Consider the following 26,741-nt stretch of genomic DNA (forward strand, 5'->3'; position numbering starts at 1 on the left):
GGATGCTGCAGTGCATTTAAGTCGCACTGTGGATACAGCCCCCACCCACACAGCAGACGTACTGCCTCTCACAGCAATGTCGAGCAGGCTGATTACATATTTATTATGCTGTAGCCAACAGTGTATTAAAAACAGCTGCTATTTACAATTATTAGCATCATCTTCTTTCATCTTTGCGATATGGCTTCTTCCTCAAATCACTGTTTAATTTATTTTAGTTTTAGTTTTGGGGTCATGTATTTGAAAGCGTTCTAATTCTGAAGGAGTAAATAACATTTGGCTCATGACAATGATTTTCAAATTTTTCAATGATTTTCTAAAGGCAGAACACTTTACTATTACACTAGTAAAACATGTATTTGTCTTATTGTGTGTAATTATACATTTATTACTAGGGTATAATGTTATTATTAGGCTATAATACCTACATGTGAGAACATTTAAATAACATATACCAGCTGCTATGCTGCTAACAGCTGTGGATGAATTGCAAAAACAAATAATACAAATTTTCCATTCTAAACATATTGAAATTGTCAGCTGAAACTCAGCAATTATTCACTAATATAATGCAATGAATATATAATACATTACAGTATCATTGTATGAGGATGGTAAATACCAGATTGGTTGAGGACTGGTGGATGATGATTGACAGAAGGAACAGAAGATGTAAAGGACTCTGGTGAGATCCGAGGGGGCACGTCTCCCGCTGAAGCACCACTGGGTGTCAAATGGTCAGCTGTTTCTATGAGTAATTAACCATAAAATATTAAGAATAAGGGCATCCCTCTGAATCATGAGTCAAAGACTGGTCCATGTTATCCTACATCAGTAACCAGACCACTTTATTAATCAACAATAAACCAAAAAAGCTGCAAATAAACGGTCCTTTAAACAAATTCAATAAATAAGCCATTTTATATGAATTAAAGAAATTATATATATATATATATTTAATCTTTTTTTCCTGGTTATGGTCAAGTAGACTATCAGTTGCATAGTACATTAACTGCAACCATTATATTGGTAACATTTTACAGTATGGTTCCATTTGTTAACATTAGTTAACCTACAGTATTATGTATCACGAACTAACAAATGAACAATATATTTTTACAACATTTATTAATCTTTTAAAATTCACTCAGATTCAGCATCTTGTTCTGATACAGCTCAAGCCTTTGTTGCTAGCAACGGAGGATTCAGGCTTGCGCTACTTTACTGGAGCACTTACTGGAGTACAAGTGAATGCGTTTGTGTGTGTGTTTGAGAGTATGTGTGTAAGTTTGTTTTTGAGTTCAGTAAGTTTGAGAACAGAGCCATTCATCTGGCAGTAGACCACTATGCAGTCTGCTCTCTGCAACTGAGAGGTATAGCTTCTGCTCTTGTGTCTGCATGACATAACTGACAGCAGAATATAAGCCGATCTAGTGCCATCAGTAATGTTCAGAGGACCAGATACTCAAGAGAGCAGCATGGTTCAAAAATATCACACAGAATACATCTGAACTCATCTCCACTTCCTGCCGTTGCTTTGTTAGTGCTTATACCTGCTTTTCTCTGTTCATCTACTGTCATTGTTTTAGAACGTTCACACAAACGCTGCGACTAGAAACAGCCAGACATCACTGGCACACTGTTTGTAGTTTTCTGTGGAATATTTATTTATTTATATGATTGTTTGTTGATGGTTTGACATTGGGATTTTGATGAACGCAAATCCAAATTACAAAAAGTATGTGACTGTGGCGACATTTTTGCTAAATAATATTATATTGCTCATTACACATATTGAGGTGAAATGTCCACTGTTTGGAGTTAAATTTTCTCCCAAACAAATCAGGTTTTTAAAGATAATACACCTGTGTTATTACAAGTTATGCTCAATCAAAAGCATTTGTGTCATCATGTTTATTACAAAAATTATTTAGACTTTGTGTTACAGTGAGGCACTCATAATGGAAGTGAATGGGATATATATATATATATATATATATATATATATATATATATATATATATATACATACATATACATATACATACATACATACATACATACATACATATTTCTTTTTTTTTTACAATTTTTGACAACAGAATCCAAAAATGAGCAGTGGCTATTATAGTTGGAGCTACCTCATCCTTTAAGAGTAGATGATGTCATGCTCTTCAAGTGCATAGCCCCTTTTCTGCCCAAGGTCCGCTCTTTCTAACAGACACTCTTTACAGACAGGAAGTCTGTGGTCATAGCACAGGAAGCCATGTTGTAAAACACAAAGCGAGTGCTAGGCTTGGAGTGCCTGGCCCAGAAGGCCCTATGTTTGTTGTCACATTTGAACTGCACTAAAGCACAAACATGACAACAGACACCCTGAAGAACACCACAAATGCCATTCTTGTCATAATTAGCAATAGCCCATTTATTTCTCAACTAGCCCCTTACTCAAGCAATCTAAATCTAGTCCAACCTCTTCGTTGGTGGGATGTTTTCACTCCAGGCTGAGAAAGAGCAGCTGATGTCTGATGAAGATGAAGTTTATGAAACTTCAACACTAAGAACAACACTAAGAACAAGGGCTCTTGTGTTAAATAAAAACCCAGTCATTTATCACTGCAGACAATCTAACAATTAGAACCAAAGCATAAATCCTGCTGACATTTTATAAGTTATTTTTTCCCCTTTGGTAAACACAATTTTGAGCCAAAAATGCAAAATGTAAGATCAGCTGATAAAGAAAGATGAATTAATGTTGAGCACAGATCTTATTAGAATCTTCTAGTTACTGGTCAGAACAAAATACTACTACTTCTAATATTCCTGTAGCTCTGACCTTGGTGGAGAATGACACTCAGACTGATCACACTGTGAATTTGGTGATAGTAGGTTAAAAGTTCTGCTGAAATCGGTCTGTGCTTACAGAAATTCTAATCACTGCCCCCAGTGGCTGAAACTGGAAGTGTTGTTGAACACAAGTCAAGTCAAGTCAAGTGGTTTTTATTGTCGTTTCAACCATATACAGTTAGTACAGTACACAGCAAAACGAGACAACGTTCCTCCAGGACCATGGTGCTACATAAAAACAACAAAGGACCAACACAGGACCACATGAGAAAACACAACGAAATAAAATATCTATATAAAAAAACCACATACATATACCTATATAAAGTGCACGTGCAAACATGTGCAAAAAGTACAGGACAGTACAACAAATTTCTGACAATGAACAGGACAATAGACAGTGCAGCGCCGACCAGTACTCAGTAGTGCAAAAAGATGACAGTTTCTAAAAATGTAAACATAATATACTATGAGATAATGTTCTATGCACATAGCAGTTATTGAGGTAGCAGACAGTTATAAAGTGACAGTAATTAAAGTGCAAGTCAGGACATGTGTGTGTCAAACCAGTCTCTGAGTATTGAGGAGTCTGATGGCTTGGGGGAAGAAGCTGTTACACAGTCTGGCCGTGAGGGCTCGAATGCTTCGGTACCTCTTGCCAGATGGGAGGAGGGTAAAGAGTTTGTGTGAGGGGTGTGTGGGGTCGTCCACAATGCTGGTTGCTTTGCGGATACAGTGTTTTTTGTAAATGTCTTTGATGGAGGGAAGAGAGACCCCAGTGATCTTCTCAGCTGTCCTCACTATCCTCTGCAGGGCTTTGCGGTCCGAAACGGTGCAAGTCCCAAACCAGGCAGTGATGCAGCTGCTCAGGATGCTCTCAATAGTCCCTCTATAGAATGTAGTGAGGATGGGGGTTGGGAGATGTGCTTTCCTCAGCCTTCGAAGAAAGTAGAGACGCTGCTGGGCTTTCTTGGTGATAGAGCTGGTGTTGAGGGACCAGGTGAGGTTCTCCGCCAAGTGAACACCAAGGAATTTGGTGCTTTTGACGATCTCCACAGAGGAGCCGTCGATGTTCAGCGGAGTGTGTTCACCTTGTGCTCTCCTAAAGTCAACAACCATCTCTTTTGTTTTGTCGACATTCAGGGACAGGTTGTTGGCTCTACACCAGTTCGTCAGCCGCTGCACCTCCTCTCTGTATGCTGACTCGTCGTTCTTGCTGATGAGACCCACCACAGTCGTGTCATCGGCGAACTTGATGATGTGATTCGAGCTGTGCATTGCTGCACAGTCGTGAGTCAGCAGAGTGAACAGCAGTGGACTGAGCACACAGCCCTGGGGGCCCCAGTGCTCAGTGTGGTGGTGGTGGAGATGCTGTTCCCGATCCGGACTGACTGAGGTCTCCCAGTCAGGAAGTCCAGGATCCAGTTGCAGAGGGAGGTGTCCAGGCCCAGCAGGTTCAGCTTTCCAATCAGGTGCTGGGGAATGATTGTGTTGAATGCTGAGCTGAAATCTATGAACAGCATTCGAACGTATGAGTCCTTATTGTCTAGGTGGGTGAGGGCCAGATGGAGGGTTGTGGTGATGGCATCGTCCGTTGAACGGTTTGAACGATACGCAAACTGCAGTGGATCTAGTGAGGGGGGCATCTGGGTCTTAATCTGCCTCATGACGAGCCTCTCGAAGCACTTCATGATGATGGGTGTAAGTGTGACGGGACGGTAGTCGTTGAGGCAGGACACTGAAGACTTCTTTGGCATGGGGATGATGGTGGTGGCCTTGAAGCACGTTGGAACGACAGCGCTGCTCAGAGAGATGTTGAAGATGTCGGTAAGAACATCTGCTAGCTGGTCTGCACATCCTCTGAGCACTCTGCCAGGAATGTTGTCTGGTCCAGCAGCCTTCCGTGGGTTGACTCTACGTAGAGTTTTCCTCACATCTGCCGTGGTAAGACAGAGCACCTGGTCGTTGGGAGGAGGGTGGACTTCCTCGCCATCACGTCGTTCTGCACTTCAAACCGAGCGTAGAAGTCGTTCAGCGCATCTGGAAGGGAGGCATCTTTGTCACAGGCAACTGATGTTGTCCTGTAGTTGGTGATGGCCTGGATGCCCTGCCACATGCGCAGCGTGTCACCGCTGTCCTGGAAGTGACTGTGGATTCTCTGGGCGTGTGCGTGCTTTGCCTCTCTGATTGCCCGTGATAGTTTGGCCCTAGCTGTTCTTAGGGCTGCCTTATCGCCTGCTCTGAAGGCGGAGTCTCGGGACCTCAGCAGCGTGCGCACCTCCGCAGTCATCCACGGCTTCTGGATGGAGCGTGTGGTGATGGTCTTGGAGAAAGTGACATCATCAATGCACTTGCTGATGTAGCTGGTCACTGATGCTGTGTATTCCTCCAAGTTGGTAGAATCGCCATATGTTGCAGCCTCCCTGAACATGTGCCAGTCAGTACACTCAAAACAGTCCTGAAGAGCAGAGATGGCTCCTGCTGGCCAGGTTTTCACCTGCTTCTGAAGCGGTTTTGTGCGTCTGACGAGCGGTCTGTATGCTGGAATTAACATAACAGAGATGTGGTCTGAGTAGCCGAGGTGGGGGCGGGGCTCCGCCCGGTACGCGCCTGGGATGTTTGTGTAAACAAGATCAAGCACGTTCGCCCCTCTCGTTGCAAAGTCCACATACTGATGGAATTTAGGGAGCACTGTCTTGAGATTTGCATGGTTGAAATCTCCGGCGACAATAAACAGTCCTGCAGTTCGCTCATAGCCCCATACAGTTCACAGAGCACTTCCTTAGCATTAGCGCTGGGGGGAATGTAAACTCCGGTTATGCAAACAGTGGTGAATTCCCGTGGTAGATAAAAAGGTCTGCATCTAACAGTCACAAGCTCCAACAGCGATGAACAGTAGAGACTAGCATAGAGTTCTTGCACCATTCCGTGTTGATGTAAACACACATGCAGCTTGGATCCATCAAGGACATGTGTAAGCATTTTCCAGATGAAATGTCCACAAAGTGGCACCAAAAGCGAGTTGTATTTTTAATTGTCTTTACACTCAGTTAATACACTCAACAGAAATGCGCATTTTATTAATTCTAGCCCCTTGCTCAAACTCCAACCCTAAACCTAAATGTCAGTGGAGTAATCATTTAATTTTAGAGCGAAAATGCAACCTCCAAAACACGCTCACCAATGTTTATGTGGACGAAATTACTTCCTGGTTCCCATGGCACCAGAACCAGAATTTTGGTTTGTGCAACATGCTTTTAGTAGCACTGTAAGGAAAAGACGACCACAGTTGAATTGTAACAAAAATTGTCTGATGGGGAATTGGACTTGTGAGTAATTTGGAAACTACATGTGGACTTCCCATGTGATTATGTTGCAGCACTACCAGCACCAAGGTCATGGGCTAAATTCCCAGGAAATGCACATACTGATAAAATGTACAAATACAGAACTTTAAATGTAAACACTGTCAAAACTCCATTTCCTTGCAATGATGGCCATAGCATGCATAAGACAGCATTGCGTAAGCTTATGTGTGGTCAGTGTGTACCGCAAGATTATACGTAGTGCAATACATGGATTTATGGTTCCAGCATTTTAGCAAAGAGCACATTTCCTCCTATTGTTAGCGGGTGTTGATACTGTCTAGGGAGAGGAGGGAGCGAGAGAGGGGGAGTGGGAACTGAGAGGGTGGGGATAGAGGCATGATGGTGAGGATACCGGCTGGTTTGGACAGAGAGAAAAAGAGAGAAGGGAGGGGAATTTCCAGGGCTCTTCAAGGCTACAATTAAAACAAACTGCCATCTGGAGGAATGCTTCCAGTACCTTCTTGTGTGTTTCAAAGGAGTGGACAGCCAAGATGGCCCATACATTGCCTTTGCTGATGTTTGCAGTGCTCAATGCTCTAAGCTGCCACAGTGAGGTGAGGGCCAGGGACCCTGACACTGATGAGGAGGCGGCAGTAGCGCTTGGAGGATGGGCAAAGCAGATGCCTGGCACCTTTGGGACAACTCACCTAACCAAATCACATGAGCAACAACATCACGGCACCTCAGCCTCAATGCCATCTCCTGGCACACCTCAAAACTCTGCAAACCCCTCAAGAGAGACAGTACATTCACCTACACACAGAAGGTGAGTTATATTGACTTAATATCTCAGACACAAAAATTTTATGCATGAGTTGTGTGAATTAGTTAGGGTAGATGTAGTGACAAACAATTATTAAACAAATGGCACACTTATAATGAATTATAAATTATATTAGTTTAATAAAATACATTTTAAATGGAATATTCTATCTTAATATTATACAAATATATAATACAAATATTAAATACATTTTACAAGAAAAAACTTGTTATAAATATTACAATAAAGTAGTATTTGTTAACCACTGTACTTGCATTAAGTATTTTGAATTAACAACAATTATGTTTTTACAGCATTTATTAATCTTGGTTAATGTTAACAAAAAACCTTTAATGATAAAATATTTATTAGTATAAAAATGAATATTAAATATTGTTTAATATTAGCTTGTGTTTACTAACTTATGTACTTACTGTTAATGAATATAACCATGTTGCAGTAGTGTTATTATCAAACAAATGTTATATTTAAATATTTTCTAAATACCAACTCAGTGCCTTAATTACAGCTCTGCACTCTCAAGTTGGGATTCTCTCAACCAACTTAATGATGCTTTTCAAGCAGTCTTGAAGAGTTACCATATATGCTGGAAAATATTTGGAAATACACATATTCAATGTCTTGTCAGTTGAACAATAAACACCAAGGTTTACAACAGTATTTGTCCCACACTCTCTTGTTGTCATTCTCATCAAATTAAATACGGCTCTCTCACCCACTGTTTTGAGAATGAAAAAGCAAATTAATTTGCCCTATAGGCTTGATAACAGTAATCTTACAAGGACAATGAAAGTTAGGGCTTCAGAAATCTCTATAACGCAAGAAAGATTTGCTGGGAATGTATTGTTTGACCTCAGTAACATGATCTCCATGAAGCCAGCTAAGTTTGTTATCTAATAAATAGTCTACAGTCTTTGATGAGGGGTACTTTGTGATATGGGGGGTGCTTGTTAAGCAGCTGTTTGCTATTCTGTCTACTTCTAAAGTCTGATCTTAGATATGTTGATGAAATTGTAGATATGTTAGCTGATATTTTGGTCTTATCTTAGTGACACACACAATAAAGACTCATACACATGAGGTGGAATGTTGAGTATTGATTCTGTGGATATAAGGATCTCTGCCGTCCTCTTAAGTGCTTGGAAAGGACTGGGCAAGCTCACAGCAGCGTAACAGCGAGGTAGAGGGCAGGTAAGGGTACAGCACTTTACAAGAGCACTTTTCCATTGTACTCTGGACCAGAACAAAAGAATATGAACTGAAGACGAGTCCCGAAAAGACATAAGAGGTGTGCTAATCAAAAGTGTTTGGTGTTTAAGGGGAAAAAAAGGTTTATAATGAAAGAGAGATAAAAAGGGGGAAAGATGAAAGAAAGGTGGACTGATGAAGGATGTTCAGATGTGGGTACATGAAGACAGATTAACGATAAAACTATAAAGCAGCAGACAGGTATACATTCAGTCAAACTATGACTGAATCAGTGGCTAAATAGGGGCTGATGTTTTACTGGACAAAGGGAGAATCGTTCAAGTTGGCAAAGAGAGAAAACAGGATAACCCACTTGTATCTATTGCAGCGGATGCAAAACATAAAGTCAGCTGAAAAAGGATGAGTAAGAAATACCATTGATATACAGTCATTTTAGGGAAATAAAAGTTCATAGAAGTTAATAATAATAACATAATATGATAACTCAGTAAAGCATTTATGCAGCTGCCAAGCAACATTGCAACTTGCCGCATTAACATAGCATCAGAAATATGATAAAAGTTCATAATACATATTATAATATAATATAATACAAAAGGTTAAATAAAGAGTTACATTTATTATTAATAATTATAGTAATGAACAATTCTTCTGTAATGTAATATAGTTCATTTTTCTAACAGTATAGGCTGTTTGTGGTGCATTAATATAGCATCAGCAACATGATAAAAGTTACTTATAATATAATATAATATAATATAATATAATATAATATAATATAATATAATAATGTTCAGTAAAGAGGTACATTATTGGGATGAACAATTATTTTGTCATGTAGTAGTTCATTATAGGCATAACTATGGGCTGTTTGCTGCTGCTAAAGGCTGTGAATGTGGTTAATTTTTCAATTTCGAGTTTAACCTATATGTTTTATAAAGTGAGTTTTGTAAGTTTTAAAATAAGCAGACAGCAGAGAGAGGGGGTGCTTTTTCTGTCACACAGCTCTTTTATAATCTTCATAATGAGAATGACATTATCTGAGGACTGTCCTCTGTCCTCCAGCAACACAGTGTCCGCATTATCAGCAAATATAGCGTTCATCAGTGTTATGAAACAAAACCATTATAATGCTATTATAAAACACAAAAGTGCTAGATACACCATATTAAAAAAATATTTTGCGAATTCTTTAATGCTGGTTATGGGTTCAGGTTTTCAGAATATTTTTTGTGAATTTTCTTGTCTGTTTCTGAAATATTACACCACAGTAAAACAGACTTTCCAAAATATGATTGTGTAAGTGTAAACTTTTTAATCAATGTGGGCTCATCAGATTCTCTCTTATAAAACAGAAAGGCAAAAAGCAACCGAGCTCTCTGAACGTGCATATTAGAGTGCCATTTAAAAGCTTTTGCTAGGTGATATTATCTGTCTCTGAGCATGTTTGGGAAGGGTACCACAGGAAAACACAGGGGTCTGGGAGTTTATTTCTTGCTGTAATCTCTCCTCTCAGTTTATTGCTTCCCTGTTTTTTATTTTATTTTCACAGCGCTTACAGGTCAAAACTGTATTGATATTCGAAGTATTAAACTTCAGTTAATTCAGGTTGTGCCGCTTAAAGCTGCACTACATAGATTTAGTTGGCTGCAATCAACAAAAGTACATTTTTGAGTAAAAAAAAAAAGAAAAAGATGCCCAAAACCAAGTCCTTGTCATTACGGTAAGCCAACAATAATGATTTTTATTTTGAGAGTCAGGTCGGACTTGGCGTGAAATCGTAGGCTAACGTCATTTGTCCTTGCATGTTGTAACAGGTAAAGGCTAGGCAAGGAGGCAGGAACCGGCTGAACAATCAACTTAAATTTTTAATGCATAAATTAACTTAAAAAAAACAAACAGACAGACAATGTGCGACTCTCTGTCGAACCTGTGACTCTAGCTTCCCCTTATCTCCCTTTCTCACTGATCAGCCGATTCAGCGTCGGCCGTGCTCCATCGTGGCCCGGCCACGCCCTCCTCCTCGTCATACTCCTCTCCCACCCGATTCAGATAACTCTAGTTTGTATTTGTCTTCCTACAGAAAATGGTGCCCATATATCAACCACCGTGTGGTCACAACAGCCGGCACTGAGACAAAAACAGTGAAATCAGTGAACCCATGTCCTGATGGAACTCCTGACTGCCAACTCAACATGTGAGTCACAACAAAACTCACACAACTCAGAACTTACATTTCACAACAATGCTATTCTTCCTATGATGATGATGATGATGATGGTGATGATGATCAGGTACAGGTTGCCCTCACAGCCTGTGTACAGGCAGAAGCAGACAGTGCTCTATGCTTTGCAGTGGAGGTGTTGCCCAGGTTATGGAGGACACAACTGCCAGGAAAAAGGTAACATTGCCATTGTGCTTTGTCATTGTGCATTTGTCCAATACACTGAAAAGAACTGACTCCAAAGAATAATACTTTTATGAATCAGGCATTGCTAGTTCTGATTCAAATCAGCTGACAGAGATATAGGACACATGTCAGGATTGCTGAACTATTCTCAGCAACAAAAATAAATTCAGGTGTGGTACGTACAGTGCGTACAGCCGCAGACACTGTATGTAGGTGCATGTAGCAGTAGAAAACATTTTTTTTCAGTATTTTGTCATGCAGTTATTTAGCCTCAAACATCAATGCTAGTTTCATGTGCCCAATCCCCTACATGAAACAGTGACATATAAGCTAATCAGTTTGGTGTTTTGACTCGACTATTGATTCCTCTTCACTTTTTTATTTAAGTATTAATCTTTTCCAGAAAAACCTCCAGAAAATGAGAAGCATGTTTCAAAGACCAGTCAGGCCCTGTCAGAAAGCCAACATTCTGAAGTGTCTAAGGTTAACCACAGTGATGACTCAGGCAAGTCTATTGTTTTGGTATGGGCAAGGCTGCCATTTCCTTCAAACTTTCATACATAACCTCCTTCTACATGTTTGCTTCTTTAAAATGACCTTTCTCTTTGCTTCTGACAAATGGAATATCCAGCAGGGCTTTGGCTCAGTGAGTGTCCTTCAACATGAAAGGGCGAGTCAGCTGGCACTCATGAAAGCTGGAGTTGCAGTGCAAAATATGCCAACAAGCAAAAGCAAGGAACGTGTTTAATTTAATAACAACAGAGGCACACATCCTAAATATCTGGCAGGCAAATCTTTTTTGGCTGGTAAAACCATCAGTAATTCTTTCCCAGACTATTAAAAGTGATCAAGCCTTGTGCCCCATACCTTTGCTTCTTAATGTTTGTTTATAACGAGTCCCATTTGTGTCAAAATACTTTCTTTGCCCCTGGGTGCTTCGACAGAGCAGTAAAAGAGTTTATTTCTCTAAAAGAGTTTATTTCTCTAAAACAGCAATATACACAGCTGGTGTTGAACGTCCTTTTCAGGACACATCTTTATAAAGATGCCCTTCCGCCCCTGTGTAGTTCCTGGATGCGGTAGAGTGCTCTCCTCCCCTGACGGCCACAGGCGCTGTCTCGTGTGTCTGTGCAGCGATGACACCGAGGCAGCGTCACTGCGAGAACATGACCATGGCAACGTTGCGGTCGCGGCTTTCCTTCCTCAGAATGAACGCCACTCCAGTCGCCCCCCGTGTCGCTCCTTTTTCCCACGGGATTGAGGACGACCCGGCTGGCGATGGAGGCAATTTGGGGATGGCAGCGGGCTCGGTTTCGCCGGGTACGTCCCTGCGAACCACCCGCCCCCCCTACACACTCGTTGACTTCCATCCGGGCTCAAGGCAACAGCCTGCCTATCCTCTTGAGGTACGGTCCCCTTGCGAGTGAACCCGCGACTCCCATTAGCAGTCCTCACAGACCCCCGGTCGCCGTGTTTGTAGCAACTCCTCCCTCCCAATGAGGTAGAATCTACCACCGCGCCATTCCCCACATGTGACCTAAAAGCCCATGTGATGTACTTCACCACTCTTTACCTCCCCCAGTCTGGGCCGGTGTGGTCTCCGTAGGGTCTTTCCCCCCTGAAAGAATAGGAAAACTGGGAAAGATCGCCTTCCCCAATGCATATGATAGCATTAAGATGGCCCCAGCCGCTTTAACTCTATGCGAGAAACATAGAGAGAGAAAAGGCGTGGCTGGCGCAGCCTGCTCCCATGCTTGGCAGGTTGCCTTGTTCCCCCATGTTGGGGGTAAAGAACTAGAAGGCTTTGACGATTTTATGGGGCATTGGGGAAGGGTACGTGCAGCGGGGCACAGCTGGTCGCTTTGGCACGTAAAATACCTGCCCGCTCCTGTGTCAGCAGTACACGTACAAGGCTCAGCGCATGGCGTGATTTAAATTGGACCTCTAGTGTCACTTCTTCGACACAACGTCAAAGTGAGTGACAGACGGGGAACGTCTAGGTTACGAACGTTCCCTGATGGAGGGAACGAGACGTTGTGTCCTCCCGGCCACATCGCTGAACCTCATTGTCGGCTCCTCAGAAAAATCCTGAATGAAACAGATGCATTTCCCTCCCTTTATACCCATATGTCCGGGGGCAGGACATGCAAATTCTCCCGACCGCGACGGCCATCAATGAGCCTGTCCCATTCCCTGTGGTCACAGAGTCTGTCCAGTTCCCTGTGGCTATCGAGAGATCTGTTCAATCCCCTGTGACCAGTACTCAGCCTGATCACTCCCACTGCTCCAGCTATCCATGCCCCCTGTCCAATGGCCATAGCCCAGTTTGCTGATCCCTGTCCAGTGGCCGCCGCCCAGTCTGCGGCCCTTCCTGTCCTTGCCACCCTCCTCTCCTCCCTCGTTCCCTACCTAAAACCTCCTCCCAGACCACCATTTGAGACATTTGTATTTTTAATAAATAAAGAGCAAAATAATATTTGATTCATAATATTTGTAAATTTCTGGTCCTTATATTTAACTTTTGGTGGAGCATTTTGAGTGCTATAATAGTCAAGATTTGATGTACTGAAAAAACAGACATATAAACACCCCTCTAACTGAGCATATGAGTGGGCTCTATATTTGCCATTAGACTTACAACATTTTGCTCAGCTTTCTTCCCACATTATCCCTCCAAATAAACTTTGTGCCCTTCCTTCTAGAAGATAAAATGGTGACTGACTTGCTAGAGGATATGAACTGGGATGACAAACATCTACAGGAGTCTCCCATTCGTGACTCTTCGCTTCCTGTTACGTCTAACCAGAGCCCTGTTGGTAAGAACCAGAATCTGTGCCCTGCAGCAATACAGACCGGAGTATACAGTGAAAACATATTGAATGATAGTTTATAGCAGGCATACTGTGAAATAAAAAACGTGAAAAGAATAATTTTACCACCCTTGAGTGAACAACCAAATCTACTTTAACAATGACACCTTCCTCTGGAGGATATCCTGTCTTTCATATAAACAAACTTCACAGTGATGTAATAACCCAAAGATGTGAACCACGGGAAAGAGACAGAAAGAAGGTCAAAAAGTCACTAAACCACATGCTCATGATGAGTCATGGAATTGCTCTATTTGAAAATGGCTTAATAGCTTCTCCTGGTGAGATGTGTTTGTGTTCAAGGCCTGCAAGGAGAGGATTATTTCTGAAGAAAGCACTATAAAAGCTCAGTCAGATGCAGTGATATTCTCAGGGGAATGTGCATTGGCAATGAGGCTATCTGTGCAAGCTTTGATATAGCATTTCTCTGCCTGTAGCGAGGAATCAATATGCTGATGTAGAAATACAGACATCTTAAAGTGTGTAACTTTGCATTTTCCCTTGTTAACATTTGATGTGTTGGGGAGACTGTGGCTAGTTGTCACTAGTTAACACAGGGGAGGTTTATTTTTAGTCATTTTCTGTATAGCTACATCTCTTGAAGTATTGCTTCAAAAAACAATTGGAAATGTTTTACCATTATTGCACAGGAAAAAAAAGCTACATTTATTGAACACACGTTGACCTTTTGTGAAAATGTGCCCCAATAGCGGGGTAAATTGTCACAATGGAACCTGCCATTAAACCAGTGGTGTAGGTTTCATGTGAACATTTGGGGAGACACATTCCTCCAAAACACAATCTACACCTTGACAGAATTAAACAGCCTATTATAGACGTAACAGCTAAATTTCAAAAGTAATAAAATTATGAGGCACAGCACGATTCATGAAGCAACAAAAGTGGAAAAGGTAACATACAAAAATATAATTGTTTTGGCCAACAAATGTTGCATTTGCCACAATCTGACTTTTATGAAAAATACCTTACCCAAGGGCAAACAAAAATATATTTGTGGCAGGGCGGAGGCCAGGGCCGGGTCGTGATTCCCCACACCTGGCCCCTAATCAGGATAATTAGCCCTCGAGAGCGAAAAACTGTCCGACACCTGTATGTGTGTTTGTCTTTTTGGTTACGTTTTTAATTAAAATATTATTTATATTGTCAAGCCGGTTCTCTCCTCCTCCTTTCTATTAATCCCTTTACACTGGTGCCGAAGCCCGGGAAGGGCTGAGGATGCGCCGTAGCGGAGTTCTCGCCGCTACCATCCATCCCAAAGGAGCAGCTGCGGCCATCCACCGGAGGACGGAGGAGGCCGGCCGCCTGAAAGCTGAGGAATGGCCACTGACCGTGGGGGGAGTAGGGGCTCCCATCCAACTGTCTGAAGCTTTACTGCTGCTAGGGGCGGAGGAGACCCCTACCGCCCACCAAATACACAGCGGGGCATTTCTTTCGCCAGGGGCCGGAGGACTGCCTCCGATCTGCCCGAGGAGGCATGGCTGTCGTCCATTAGAGGGTGGAGGAGTGGCTGAGGACCAAGCTACGGCATATCAGAGAACCGACGAGTAAGTCTCTCACTGCAGCTCCATGTTGGCCTTTCTTACTCTTTTTTTTCATGTTTTGTTAATTTGGTACGATCGATACTGCGTGTGGTGCCCCTTGTCCCCTCCCTCAACCAAGTAGATGGGGATGACCTGCCGGCAGATGGGGCGGAATACATCATGCGGCCTGAGAGAACGAGGGAGGAATGTGGCAGGGCGGAGGGCGGGGCCGGGTTGTGATTCCACACACCCGGACCCTAATCAGGCTAATTAGCCCTTGAGAGGGATAAAGGCCGTCCGAAGACGGCAGTGCGACAGAGAGAGATTTACGTGATTTTACTCACCTTTGTGTGCGTTTGTCTTTTTGGTTTATAATTAAAATATTAGTTATATTGTCAAGGCGGTTCTCGCATCATCCTTTCCCTTTAACCCCTTTACAATATTAGAACAAAGTTTTCCTAAAAATGTATGGCAACATATGAGGACAGCTACTAATAGACTAATTTGTTAAATGTTAAATATTATCATAATTCATTCTGATTCAAAGTAATGGCCAACATCATCCAATCACTGCCAACCATGTAAAAATAAAATTATGCATTATAAATTCTGAATCTATATACGGATTATCATAGTTTCATATCTGCCAAACATGTTGAGTGGTTCAGATATCATCTGTAGCCTGAAACTGAAATTATGATAGGAAGTTTGGATTGAACACACGTAGCTGCATGAAGAGCTATATGATGGATGAACCCATTGATTCTCAATGTGAAAATGCACAGTAGAAATAGGATTTCTAAGGAAAAGATTCACTAAAGTACACATTAGTGTACATTGTATCTAGCCGCGTGGTGTTTCGCAATAAATCACAAAAATTTTAAAAATGGCATATCGGATGAAACAAGAGACTCCATAGATAATTATGAAAAAACCTAATTAGGTTCCTAACCAGATTACATTTTTTGGCATTTCTCCCAAAGATAAATGGCACTGTGATTGGCATCATGTTGTTTTGTCACATGAAGTATGTCGAAAGTATAACTTTTAACTGAGTTGGTTTAAATCAACTTAAATTATGTGTTTGATATGGCAAAGCCAAAATACAACTTACACACATGTATACATGGGGTCACACAAAGCTACAGAAAACACACTTTTGCGCAACTGGACTTCTGACTCCAAATCTTATCATTACTGAGATATAGCCCTTGTGACAACTTTCCCTGTGTGAATACTAGCCCCAGTCTCGCCTATTTTAAATCTTAATGCTGCAACATTTAGAGAGTCTTGTTATTGATGCTCCAGGTACCACAGAAGGGATCCCTACCTCTCAGCCTTTGCCACTTCTTGATTCATCCATACTGCTGTCAATGCATCAGTTAATGTCAGCTATGATGAATCAGCTTCAGCCAGTGCTGGAAAGCTTCAATCAGACACTGATGCATCTGTCTAGTCAGGTGAATATACTATCTCAGGACTTGCAGCAGTTGCGACTCGAACAAGAATACAACAGGTCCAGCAAGGGTGAGGCTTACAGTGGAGCATTTGAGGAGACACTAGATCTCCTGGTCAGACAAATGAAAACCCAACTGGATACACAGAGAGCCCAGATGGAGAAAGCATTGCAGACCCAGCAAGAATTGCTCCAGCAAAACATATCAAAACTGAAGGAAGAGATGGATGACCAGATCAGTCAGAGCATGGATGCACAGGTCATTCACAACTACATCTAATACAGTAATGTAGTAGGCATCATTTTCAGAACTATGAGGAATAATCCCTGGTTTCACATAATCACATTACTTACTGATTTTGCAGATTCCTGATTAAATTAACATTTCCTATCACACAAATCCATTAGAATTCTCTCATAGTCTACTCACCCTTATGCCATCCCAGATGTGTATGACTTTATTTTCCAGCAGAAAACTAATTTAGATTTTTAGGAGAATATCTCAGCTCTGTTGATTCATACAATGCAAATGAATAGGTGCAAAATTACATCACATATGTCATCATAAAAGTAATCCATAAATTCAATCAATGTCTTCAGAAGTGTGGTTGAGAAACAGATCAATATTTTAGTCAATTTGTAATATAATTCACCTCCCTACTAAGTCAAAATCCACTTTCACTTTCTTCTTGAGTTTTGGTTATTCACATTCTTCATGCATACGCCCCCTACTGTGCAGGAAGAAGAATTTATAGCAAAAAAGGTCTTAAATATTGATCTGTTTCTCACCAATACCTATAATATCACTTCTGAAAATATGGATTTATGGAGTTTTATGGATAAATGTTATGCTGCCTTTATGTGCTTTTTGGAGTGTAACATTTTTGGCAACCTTTCACTTGCATTGTATGGAAAAGAACAGAGATGAAGTATTCTTCTAAATGTCTTTGTTTGTGTTCTGCAGAATAAAGAAAGCCATACACATCTGGAATGGCAAAATTGGATGTTGCTTGTGTTATAATTACCCATTCATTATGCTATGAATGGGTAATTATTATTATGTTTTATAATTGTGGTTATAATTATTTATGAGAAGTTATAACTTATTATAAGGTGTATTATGAGACATTATGAATGCTGTATTATGCCATTACAATGCAATACGAATACAGGGTTATAGAAAGTGTTACCAACCTCATCATTTATCTCACATATGCTTTTGATGACCCTGTTGGTTATTCATTGATCATCAGGTTATGCATAAACAAAAGGAAACATACCGAATAAGAAATACTTAGTCATGCTTTTCAATTAAACTTTTCACTCAATTGTTATGCATATCATTTGTTATGAAAACAGTATTATATAAAATAAATGAAAAATAGATGCATTTTCACAAGTATACGCAGACTTCTGAACTCCTCTGTATGTTTTTGTTGTTATACCAACAGGTAAATCTCCAGTCTCTAACTGGCTTGGTTGAGGAGGTGAGACTAGACCAGAAGAGGCTGGAAAAGGCATTGCAGCGAGAGCATGTGGACTCTGGCAAACAGAGTGGAAGCCAGCCAGCACAGGATTCAATAATGTGGCAAGCCATCACTCGACTGGATGAGAATGCACAAAGCAACTCTGCACAGCTCAGCAGCTTGTCCGAGACCTCAAAAGACACAGCCAGAACAGTAGAAGACCTGCATAGAGAACAACTGACCCTGCAACAGAGAGTAGAGAAGGTCAAACAGCACTCGGAGGTTCACTTTGCAGAGATAGGTCTGGAGGTAGAGGCCACCCGCGTCAGGGTGCTAAACAGCATTAGCGAGCTTAAAACTAATCTAAGTGCACATGAGGGCCAGTTGACAGAAATAGAGCTCACATTGGACAACATTTTTTATCAGCTACAAAGAAACGATTCACCAACCGCAGAGCAGGCCTGTAACTGTAAGTCAATTGGAGATTCACTGGTTAGGTTGGAACTGGAAGTGGCTAACGTGACACAATTAGCAATGGAAAACCAGCTTGCATTTGAGAATGCAGAACAAGAGAGGAATCGGGGACTTTGGGCCACTGAAATAGAAGATCTCCATCAGGGTCTGCTGAATATGAAAGAATCGCTTGCCTTTGAGCAAGGTAGAAGCCGGATTCTCAACGACAACATGTCTCAGCTAAAGGCTTCACTTCTGCACAGCCAACAGGAGATCCGTGACCTGAGAGAGAGGGATGAGGCCAAGTCGGTTGAAATCAGAGGCCTATCTGCCACATTTTCCTCCCTCCTGAATGATGCTGTACGTCACTCTGAGGTCTTGGAAGTGCTTCTAGGAGAGGAGGTCTTGGAATTCACTCACTGGTCACATAACCAACAGAAAGAGCTCAGTATCCCAAATCTTCTACAGAAAATGCAATTGATGCAGCAAAAGATTGCAAACCATGATAGGAGTCTGGTCTCTCAGCGGAGGAAGCATCCTGAAGAAGATGGGATGAATAGTGATGACCCTGTGATGTATTCAGAGTGGACCAACACAAAGAGCCAAGTGAGGGACTCAGATAGTCACCATGCCTCTTTAAAGGATCCTCCAACTGGAGATGATGTGGACTACTCAGTCAGTGACTTCTGGAGTCTGGGAAAAGAGGTGGAGCAATTAGCAGGTAGAGTATACCTGCTGGAAGAGCGTTGCAGCAACTGCACGGAGCCCTCTGGCGGTTCTGTTGTAGAACTGCAGGCAAATGTCACATCCCTAAATCAAAGCCTGGAGGATCATTTGAGAACATTTCAAAAACTGTTCAGCCATACAGAAGAACTTACCAGCTCGGCTAGAAGCCTGAATTTGGATGAGGTTTGGAGGCTGGTCAGGAGGAAAGAAGGAAAGAAAAGAAGGGGCCACCAAAACCAAGAACAGATGGAAAGAAGAGGAGAAAAACCTTCCAGTAGGCGAAACAAAAGATACACTGAAACAGGTAAGAGCTCTCATTAATATTGCTATAATTTCATTTGCCAAGAATCTTGAGAAACAAGGACTGCACCCAAAAGCTGAAAATTGCTGCCTTCAGAGGCTGTATATGAAGGTAGGAAGGCATAAGGCTCATTCTGTATTCTGAGATACCTGGGCTGTGTCAGAAATGCATACTTTCCAACTATACAGTGTGCTAAAAACGGTATGTCAATGGAGTGGGGTGTCCAAAAACTCAGTATTCATAAAAGAGTTTGTGAGAAATACCTGGATGACCTACTGTGAGATTCAAAACGCATTCAAAACACTGAATTTAAAATAAATAAATAAAATGGCAGGGTAAATGTTAGTCCGTTGGCTCATTTCAACCATAAGTACTATATATATATATATATACAAAGAAAGTTGCTCTTTGTGGTAAATGATGTATATAAAAAAAATAGAGTAAAAATAATTTTCACGGTTGTTGTAATTTTGTTATGTATTTCAGTCACCAGACTATGCCAACGGGATAAAGTATGTCTGAGAATGCATTCATACTACTCTGCATACCTAAAGAATGTACTTTTTTTTTTTACTGTTCGACAGGGTTCTCATGAGTCCTGGAAAACCTGAAATTTTGCAATGCACTTTTCCAGTCATGGACAAGTCATGGAAAATGAGAAAAATACCTAAATGCCCTGGAAAATAATTATTTGTCCTGGTAAATATAGTATAATGAAACGGTTTGATTATTGCTAACAAGGTTTGTGCTACATGTACAAAACCATACTAACAATCTGGACTCAAGATATGTGTCAAACACACAAATACGTATAGTTTTGTCACTACTGGCAGCTTATAAACGGTTGACTGTCATGAGCGAAGCCCTGTCACGAATGTTCAATGACAATAGTCGGACTGCTAATTTATTTTAAAATTAATTCACTCCCTTAAGTTGTAGAGTGGCGATGCAGCCTTTACACCGTGGGATGTGAATTTACTTTTAATAATTTATCATTTAGAGTCCACTTATAAACACCACATTTAGGTCCCTATGATATCAGTGATGCGGAATACATGGATGGAACCTCCAAATCCAGTCATAACAATGGCATTAGCTATAAAACACAGAATGTCAAGGAATTTTAGATATTTGGGATGAAAATAATGTTTGAATGCACAATTAATCAAATAAAATTCACAATATGTCCTAGTGTGATTATTAAACCACAAACCACCGTTGTGATTTTATTGAATAAATATATCATCTGCATGTGCTGCACACTTCAAAATGAATGTGCTCAAACATTAAAAACACCTCATCATGATCACATGCGCTTTTGTGTGTTTAGTAGATGACAGAGACCACAGCACTCTGAAGTGTGCAGCACATACAGACTATAAACTGTTATGTACAGCTTTTGGGGGTTTAATAATCACACTGGTCCATGAAGCAAATGGCTTATCCAGAGGTGAAAACTACTGTCAAAAACACAAAAAATAAAAGCTGTGAAATGGCGAGAAAGAAAAAAAGACCAATATACAGTATAACTTCTGTATAATAATGTTTACTGTAATTAAATAAAACAATAATAAAGCAATATCTCACATTTGGGATGTTTTGTTGTGCAGCACTTCATTTGATAAAAAAAAATAATGAAATATATATATATATATTTTAAATAATTCCATTTTCATCTGATTAAAGTTTGAATTAATTAATTTCATTAGACACCATTTTTGATAATACAATTTAATTTACCGGTCAAATACAGAATTCAGAAAAAATAGCCATCAAACGACCACGATATATACACATTTTCGCTCTTCAAATGAGTGGGAACCCTCAAGAAGAACGTTCTTCATGAAATTCAGCAAATACTCTGACAGAACGCTTTTGGATGCAGCCCTGGTCAGATTTAGAAGGCAATATAGGTCCAGTCTCTGAGATCCCAAAATTCTACATGGGTGTATGATGGGTGAAAGCAATAATTAGTTAATAATTAGATCAAGTTTTTCTTTTCATTCCCTTTTTTTCTTATAAATGTTTTTCAATTTCTAGTGTGAAATAATCATTGTAATTTCTAAGTATTATCTTTAAAGCTCAGCAGAATTAGTTATAGATCATTAGACAAGATGCTATGGTGACTTGGAAGGTTGTCCTCATGAGGTGCCTTCATATGCAAATCACTGCCTGTCAAGTAATTGACTGAATGGGCATTGCGCCATCAAGGCAGCTGCTGCTTCTTTTGTTTGCAGCCAATAATGAAGACATTGTATACTTCATTCACTCGAGTCTTGTACACACAACACTGCCCCTCCATGGACAACCCTTTAACTACATCATGACAAAGCATTTATTTTTCTTTAATCAGAAATTAAGGTATTTCAAGAACAAAATTTTAAGTTTGATTAATCTCTTTAGAACATGCTACTCTACAACATTCCCCTGTTGTGTTCATCACAAGCCTCGATCACAGCAAAGGGCCAAACAGGGACCTCATGTCAAAAAATGTGGCTGTGAACCACAATGCTGCTTTCAGTGCAACATCAGAGGTGTTCCAGGCACCTGTGACTGGACTTTATCTCTTCCTAGTGACATTAGACTTTGAAAGAGGACATTCATTGGCTGTACTGAAGCGCAGTGGAGTTCCAGTGGCTTCCCTAAGACAGGAACAGTGGGAGAAGGGCGGGACAGCAAGTCGAGGCTGCCTGCTGGAGCTTCGGCAAGGAGAGACAGTGACACTAGAAATGATGCATGGATCATTACGAAAAACACAGCCAGGGGATAACACACTGTCTGGATTATTGCTCTTCATTACAGAGCACAAGGACATGCAGTGAAGAGAATTGGATGAGAGACAAAAATATGGGAGATTAGAGTTATTGAGCATTCACCTCCTGATGTTTTCTGTATTTCGCATTTATCCCTTTGCTGGAGGTGCAAAAAATACTTGTGTTAATAATAATACAAATAAAATGTTGTTTCAGTTTCATACTACTGTGAGAACACAAGAAATTTTAGTCAAATTTGGAGGACAATATTGAAACAGGAACGCGCGCACGCACGCACGCACACACACACACACACACACACACAAAACTTAGGATAAAATCCTACTCAAAATAATTGAATGCATTATCATGCATTCAAATGATAACATTCAAAGCATATGACAAATAAAGAAAAAATCCTAATGATTGTGTACTAAAATAAGGTAATTTACTTAAAAATTAATACATTGGACACATTTTATGTACAGAACAGCTTTTCTTGGTAAACATAAGGCACCTCTCATAAAACCAGATGTTGTGCACAAAACAAATGAAAAGTACATATTATTCAAGCCATTTTACATTGTTTCCATTACACATTAAATAATAAAGAAAAAATTAGCTTAAAAGCATAGTTTACCCAAAAATGATAATTCTCTCTTCATTTAATCAGCCTCATGCCATCCCAGATGTCTATGATTTTTTTTTCCTCTCCTGAACACAAAGATATTTTGAAGAATGTATGCACATGGTGTTCATACAATGCAAGCAAGTCAAAGGGGTCCAAAACCTTCAAGCTCCCAAACGGTCATAAAGGCAGCATAAAGGTAATCCATATGACTCAAGTGGTTTAATCCACATCCAAGTGATATTCTTAGGGTAAGAAACACATCAAAAGTCCTTATTCACAATATATCTTGACATCTGGCCCAACTGGAACATAGTGCAGTTTTTAGTGACATTGCATCTTCATTTTCAAGTGCTTACAATCAACCTTTTGGCAACCACTGTACATTTTAAAAGTACCACAACAAAAACTCCACCTGCGAGACCATCATTTTACCTTGTGCCTGCATTTTCAAACAAGCCTGGTTCATGCACAGTGTTCTATGCATGCGTAAAATGCATAGAAGTGTGTTAACAAGCTTCTTTCATGACCATGCCAAGGACACTGCGGATGTTAAGATTTATAGAGAAATAGGACTTAAATTTTGGTCCATTTATCACCCAAATTGATCATATCACTTCTGAAGACATGGATTAAACCACTTGAGTCGTATGAATTATTTTTATGCTGCCTTTACGTCCTTTTTTTGTGCTTAAAATGTTTGGAAACCATTGACAAAATCACATATCTCAATCACAATATCTTTCTTTGTGTTCCACAAAAGAAATTAAGTCACATGAGTTTGGGATGGCATGAGGGTGTGTAAATTATGAGAGAATTATTATTTTTGATCGAACTATTCCTTTAAATGGGCTAAAATGTTATTTCACAAGGTAACTGCATGTTTTTAATGGACAGACTAAGCTTGAGAATAGAGCTACAGCCCAAACAATAAGAAAAAGGTTACATACAAGGTTGTACCTTTCCACAAATGCAATGGCGGAAGCTATGATGGCAAAGGACCCTGATTTTGAAGTTAAAACTGCATTTCTCACAAGTGCCAATAATGCAGTCATATTGATACAAATTTTTGACAAAGCTTTTCAGTAAAAAAAAGTTTACAGGAAGTCTCGCAAAACAAATAATTACTTTCATGTACACTGCCTGGCCAAAAAAAAAAAAAAGTAGCTGTTTGGATTTAAATAAGCAGATACTTAATGTATCATGCAAAGAAAAGTGATTACTTCAAACTACAGTCTCGCATAGCCAGACCTATATCCACACATTGTTTTAACCCTGTTCCAGCACTGGAGAGTCAAATATAATATAAAGTCTCAAAGTTTGTAGTAAAACAATCATAACTGTGTAATTTTAATTATGCTGCCTCATCTGTCAGGTTGTCGAAACAATGCCACGATGAATGCACGCCATAATCAAAGCTAAAGACGGTCCAACGAAAAATTCGAGTATGGAACTTTTTTTGGCCAGGCAGTGTACCATTTACAGATGACGGTTCTAGTTGTACACATTGGAAGTAAACAGGTGAGAGCAAATGAGAAATAATAATTCACACAAACACATTTATAAAAAGTCCTTAAAAACATTTGTTGTTTGCAAGAATAACGTTAACAGTCCTGCAAGTAAAGTTTCTTACCTCGATAATTCATCCTATATGACATAAACAGCACATGCATTTGCTTTATCACATTAGACATTTATGAAATTCTAAATCTGAGGATCAGTCACATGATTCCCAAGTGGTGACAACATTAGATTCAAGGCAAAACCATTTAAATAAAGCATTCAAAACAGACATCCAATCTGACTCTGATGAATCAGATGTGGTTGACATATAGGCTATTGGATAAAATAAAACATTAGTTATGTGGCATATGAGAGCTGTGGTTATCCATATGCACCAGCGGACCTACAATAAGCCAGATCAGATCTGTCACCATCCTCTAGCTGAAAAGACCTATTATGGCTGCAGCTTTGGCAAACTTTGACCTGTGGCATTTCACTGCTTCAAGCCAGTGCTGGAGTTAAAATCACATTACTCCAGTCATTGCACCAGAGCAAAACTTCCTTTTCCCTAGAAGTGATTACATTTCTAACATCAACCTTATTGCTAGCATCCAATTCTGTATTTGAACATCTAAATGGACAGGATTAGAAACTTAAGAATTTAAAGGAATAATTCTTCAAAAAAGTTCATAATTAACATCAATATGTAGTAAATGGGTAATTTTTTGTTTTATACACATACGGTATGATAATATGGTTCAATTGTATTAAATAGAGCACATTCTCTTATGCAGTTCTGGTGTCCACAACTGCACACAGTCCAAATGCAGAGTGGCCATTTTGTGAGGGCAAGCCACACTGGGGCACATCCGAAGCATATGACTGGGGGGTGATCACAAATCTAAATATCACCCCCATTATGTCCGCCTCTCAATCAAAGACAGATGGGTCAGTCCTTATCTTTCTCCCAAACGCACCTGAAATGTGACTTCATTACTGCACTCCAATGGAAAATGCTGCTATCATGCCATTCCATACAGACATATCGTATTACACAGCTTTCACAGAAAGCACTATAAGCTGATCATTTCTCTCCCAATCAATAAAAGAGTGCCTGGAAAAAATTATGTAGACGGGGATGATGTGAGTACCAACCTCTGAAGTTTGTGTGTGGAAAGCTGGACATATGACTACAGTTCTGCCGTTATTTCCCTGTGGATGCCCTTTGACACGTAATGTCCAGCAGAGGGTGCTAAATGATACTAAGTGTGTAACTGCAACAGGGCGAGGAATCGCAGTCAGACAGGGAGGTAAATACTCTTCTCTGCAACGTTCCCACAGATCTGTTTAGAAACAGAGGCAATAATTCATGATGTGAGCATAAATATCTCCATGATTTATCTCAGGTTGGTATTGGCGGGAGATCTGATCATATTTTGATGTCCTGTGATTCAACCATTTTGGCGAGCGTTTTCTTGACTCGAAGAGCTGTGAGGCGAGAGGCTGGGTTGTGGGCCCAACACTCAGACATGAGTTTTAGCATGGCCCGTAAGCACTGCATTGAGGTAAAGATAAAGCATAAATTATTTTGAGTAGCATTTTATAATCTTAATATTAACTATTTAATCCTCCGTTATTAACCAGTGAAAAAACTCATTAAAAATAATGATAATTAAACTGGTGAACTCTAAATCCATGGATCTTACCTCATCACTGTTCCAGCGATTAGACACCACTGGCCGCATACCCTTCACACACACCACTTCCCTCATGTCCTCATAGGATGGTTCTGAAGGTACCATGTCCCAGTATGGTAACTGGTACTCCTCAACAATGCCTGCACACAAAGGAAAATTGTCAATATTAAAAGAAAGTCATAATAAATTCATAAGGGGGATAATTATGTACAGTTGAAGTCAGAAGTTTACATACACCTTAGCCAAATACATTTAAACTCAGTTTTCTCACAATTCCTGATATTTAATCATAGAAAACATTCCCTGTCTTAGGTAAGTTAGGATCACTACTTTATTTTAAGAATGTGAAATGTCAGAATAATAGTAGAGAGAATCATTTATTTCAGCTTTTATTTCTTTCATCACATTCCCAGTGGGTCAGAAGTTTACATACACTTTATTAGTATTTGGTAGACTTGCCTTTAAATTGTTTAACTTGGGTCAAACATTTTGGATAAGCCTTCCACAAGCTTCTCACAATAAGTTGCTGTAATTTTGGCCCTTTCCTACAGACAGAAGGTCAAGGCTTTGTGATGGCAACTATAATACCTTGACTTTGTTGTACTTAAGCCACTTTGGAGGTATGCTTGGGGTTACAGTCCATTTGGAAGACCCGCTTGCGACAGAGCTTTAACTTCCTGTCTGATGTCTTGAGATTTTGCTTCTATATATCCACATAATTTTCCTTCC

At 40.2% G+C, this 26,741-nt stretch overlaps 2 protein-coding genes across 3 annotated transcripts in view; one reads left to right on the plus strand and one right to left on the minus strand.

The window, feature by feature from the left end:
• Nucleotides 1–6,611: 6,611 nt before the first annotated feature.
• Nucleotides 6,612–22,523, plus strand: mmrn2b (multimerin 2b). 2 transcript variants are annotated; one of them, XM_052103415.1, is made up of 8 exons: nucleotides 6,612–6,981; nucleotides 10,292–10,405; nucleotides 10,509–10,609; nucleotides 11,022–11,123; nucleotides 13,321–13,434; nucleotides 16,338–16,744; nucleotides 17,937–19,434; nucleotides 21,835–22,523. In XM_052103415.1, the coding sequence occupies exons 1-8, from the start codon at nucleotides 6,707–6,709 to the stop codon at nucleotides 22,251–22,253; spliced, it is 3,030 nt and encodes a 1,009-aa protein (XP_051959375.1). In that variant the 5' UTR covers nucleotides 6,612–6,706; the 3' UTR covers nucleotides 22,254–22,523. The 2 variants fall into 2 exon arrangements, with proteins under 2 accessions (XP_051959375.1, XP_051959376.1); XM_052103416.1 differs by having other exon boundaries at nucleotides 10,503–10,609; nucleotides 22,006–22,476.
• An 87-nt stretch (nucleotides 22,524–22,610) lies between these two features.
• Nucleotides 22,611–26,741, minus strand: part of bmpr1ab (bone morphogenetic protein receptor, type IAb) — a 75,550-nt gene continuing 71,419 nt past the window's right edge. Inside the window, exons 12-13 of the mRNA XM_052103418.1 lie at nucleotides 26,022–26,152; nucleotides 22,611–25,870 (exon numbers count right to left, since the gene is read on the minus strand). Of these exons, the coding sequence (XP_051959378.1) occupies nucleotides 25,745–25,870; nucleotides 26,022–26,152 (257 nt within the window). The 3' untranslated portion in view covers nucleotides 22,611–25,744. The remainder of the gene's footprint in view (nucleotides 25,871–26,021; nucleotides 26,153–26,741) is intronic.

This window comes from Xyrauchen texanus, chromosome 33 (assembly GCF_025860055.1).
Source record: "Xyrauchen texanus isolate HMW12.3.18 chromosome 33, RBS_HiC_50CHRs, whole genome shotgun sequence".
Taxonomy (NCBI): Eukaryota; Metazoa; Chordata; class Actinopteri; order Cypriniformes; family Catostomidae; genus Xyrauchen; species Xyrauchen texanus.

Excerpts from the sequence above, each read along its gene's own strand:
- mmrn2b (XM_052103415.1), top strand. The coding sequence starts at position 6,707 with ATGGCCCATACATTGCCTTTGCTGATGTTTGCAGTGCTCAATGCTCTA. Across the intron at positions 13,435-16,337 it reads GTCTAACCAGAGCCCTGTTG|GTACCACAGAAGGGATCCCT; the intron begins GTAAGAACCAGA and ends TTGATGCTCCAG. Across the intron at positions 19,435-21,834 it reads CAAAAGATACACTGAAACAG|AACATGCTACTCTACAACAT; the intron begins GTAAGAGCTCTC and ends TAATCTCTTTAG.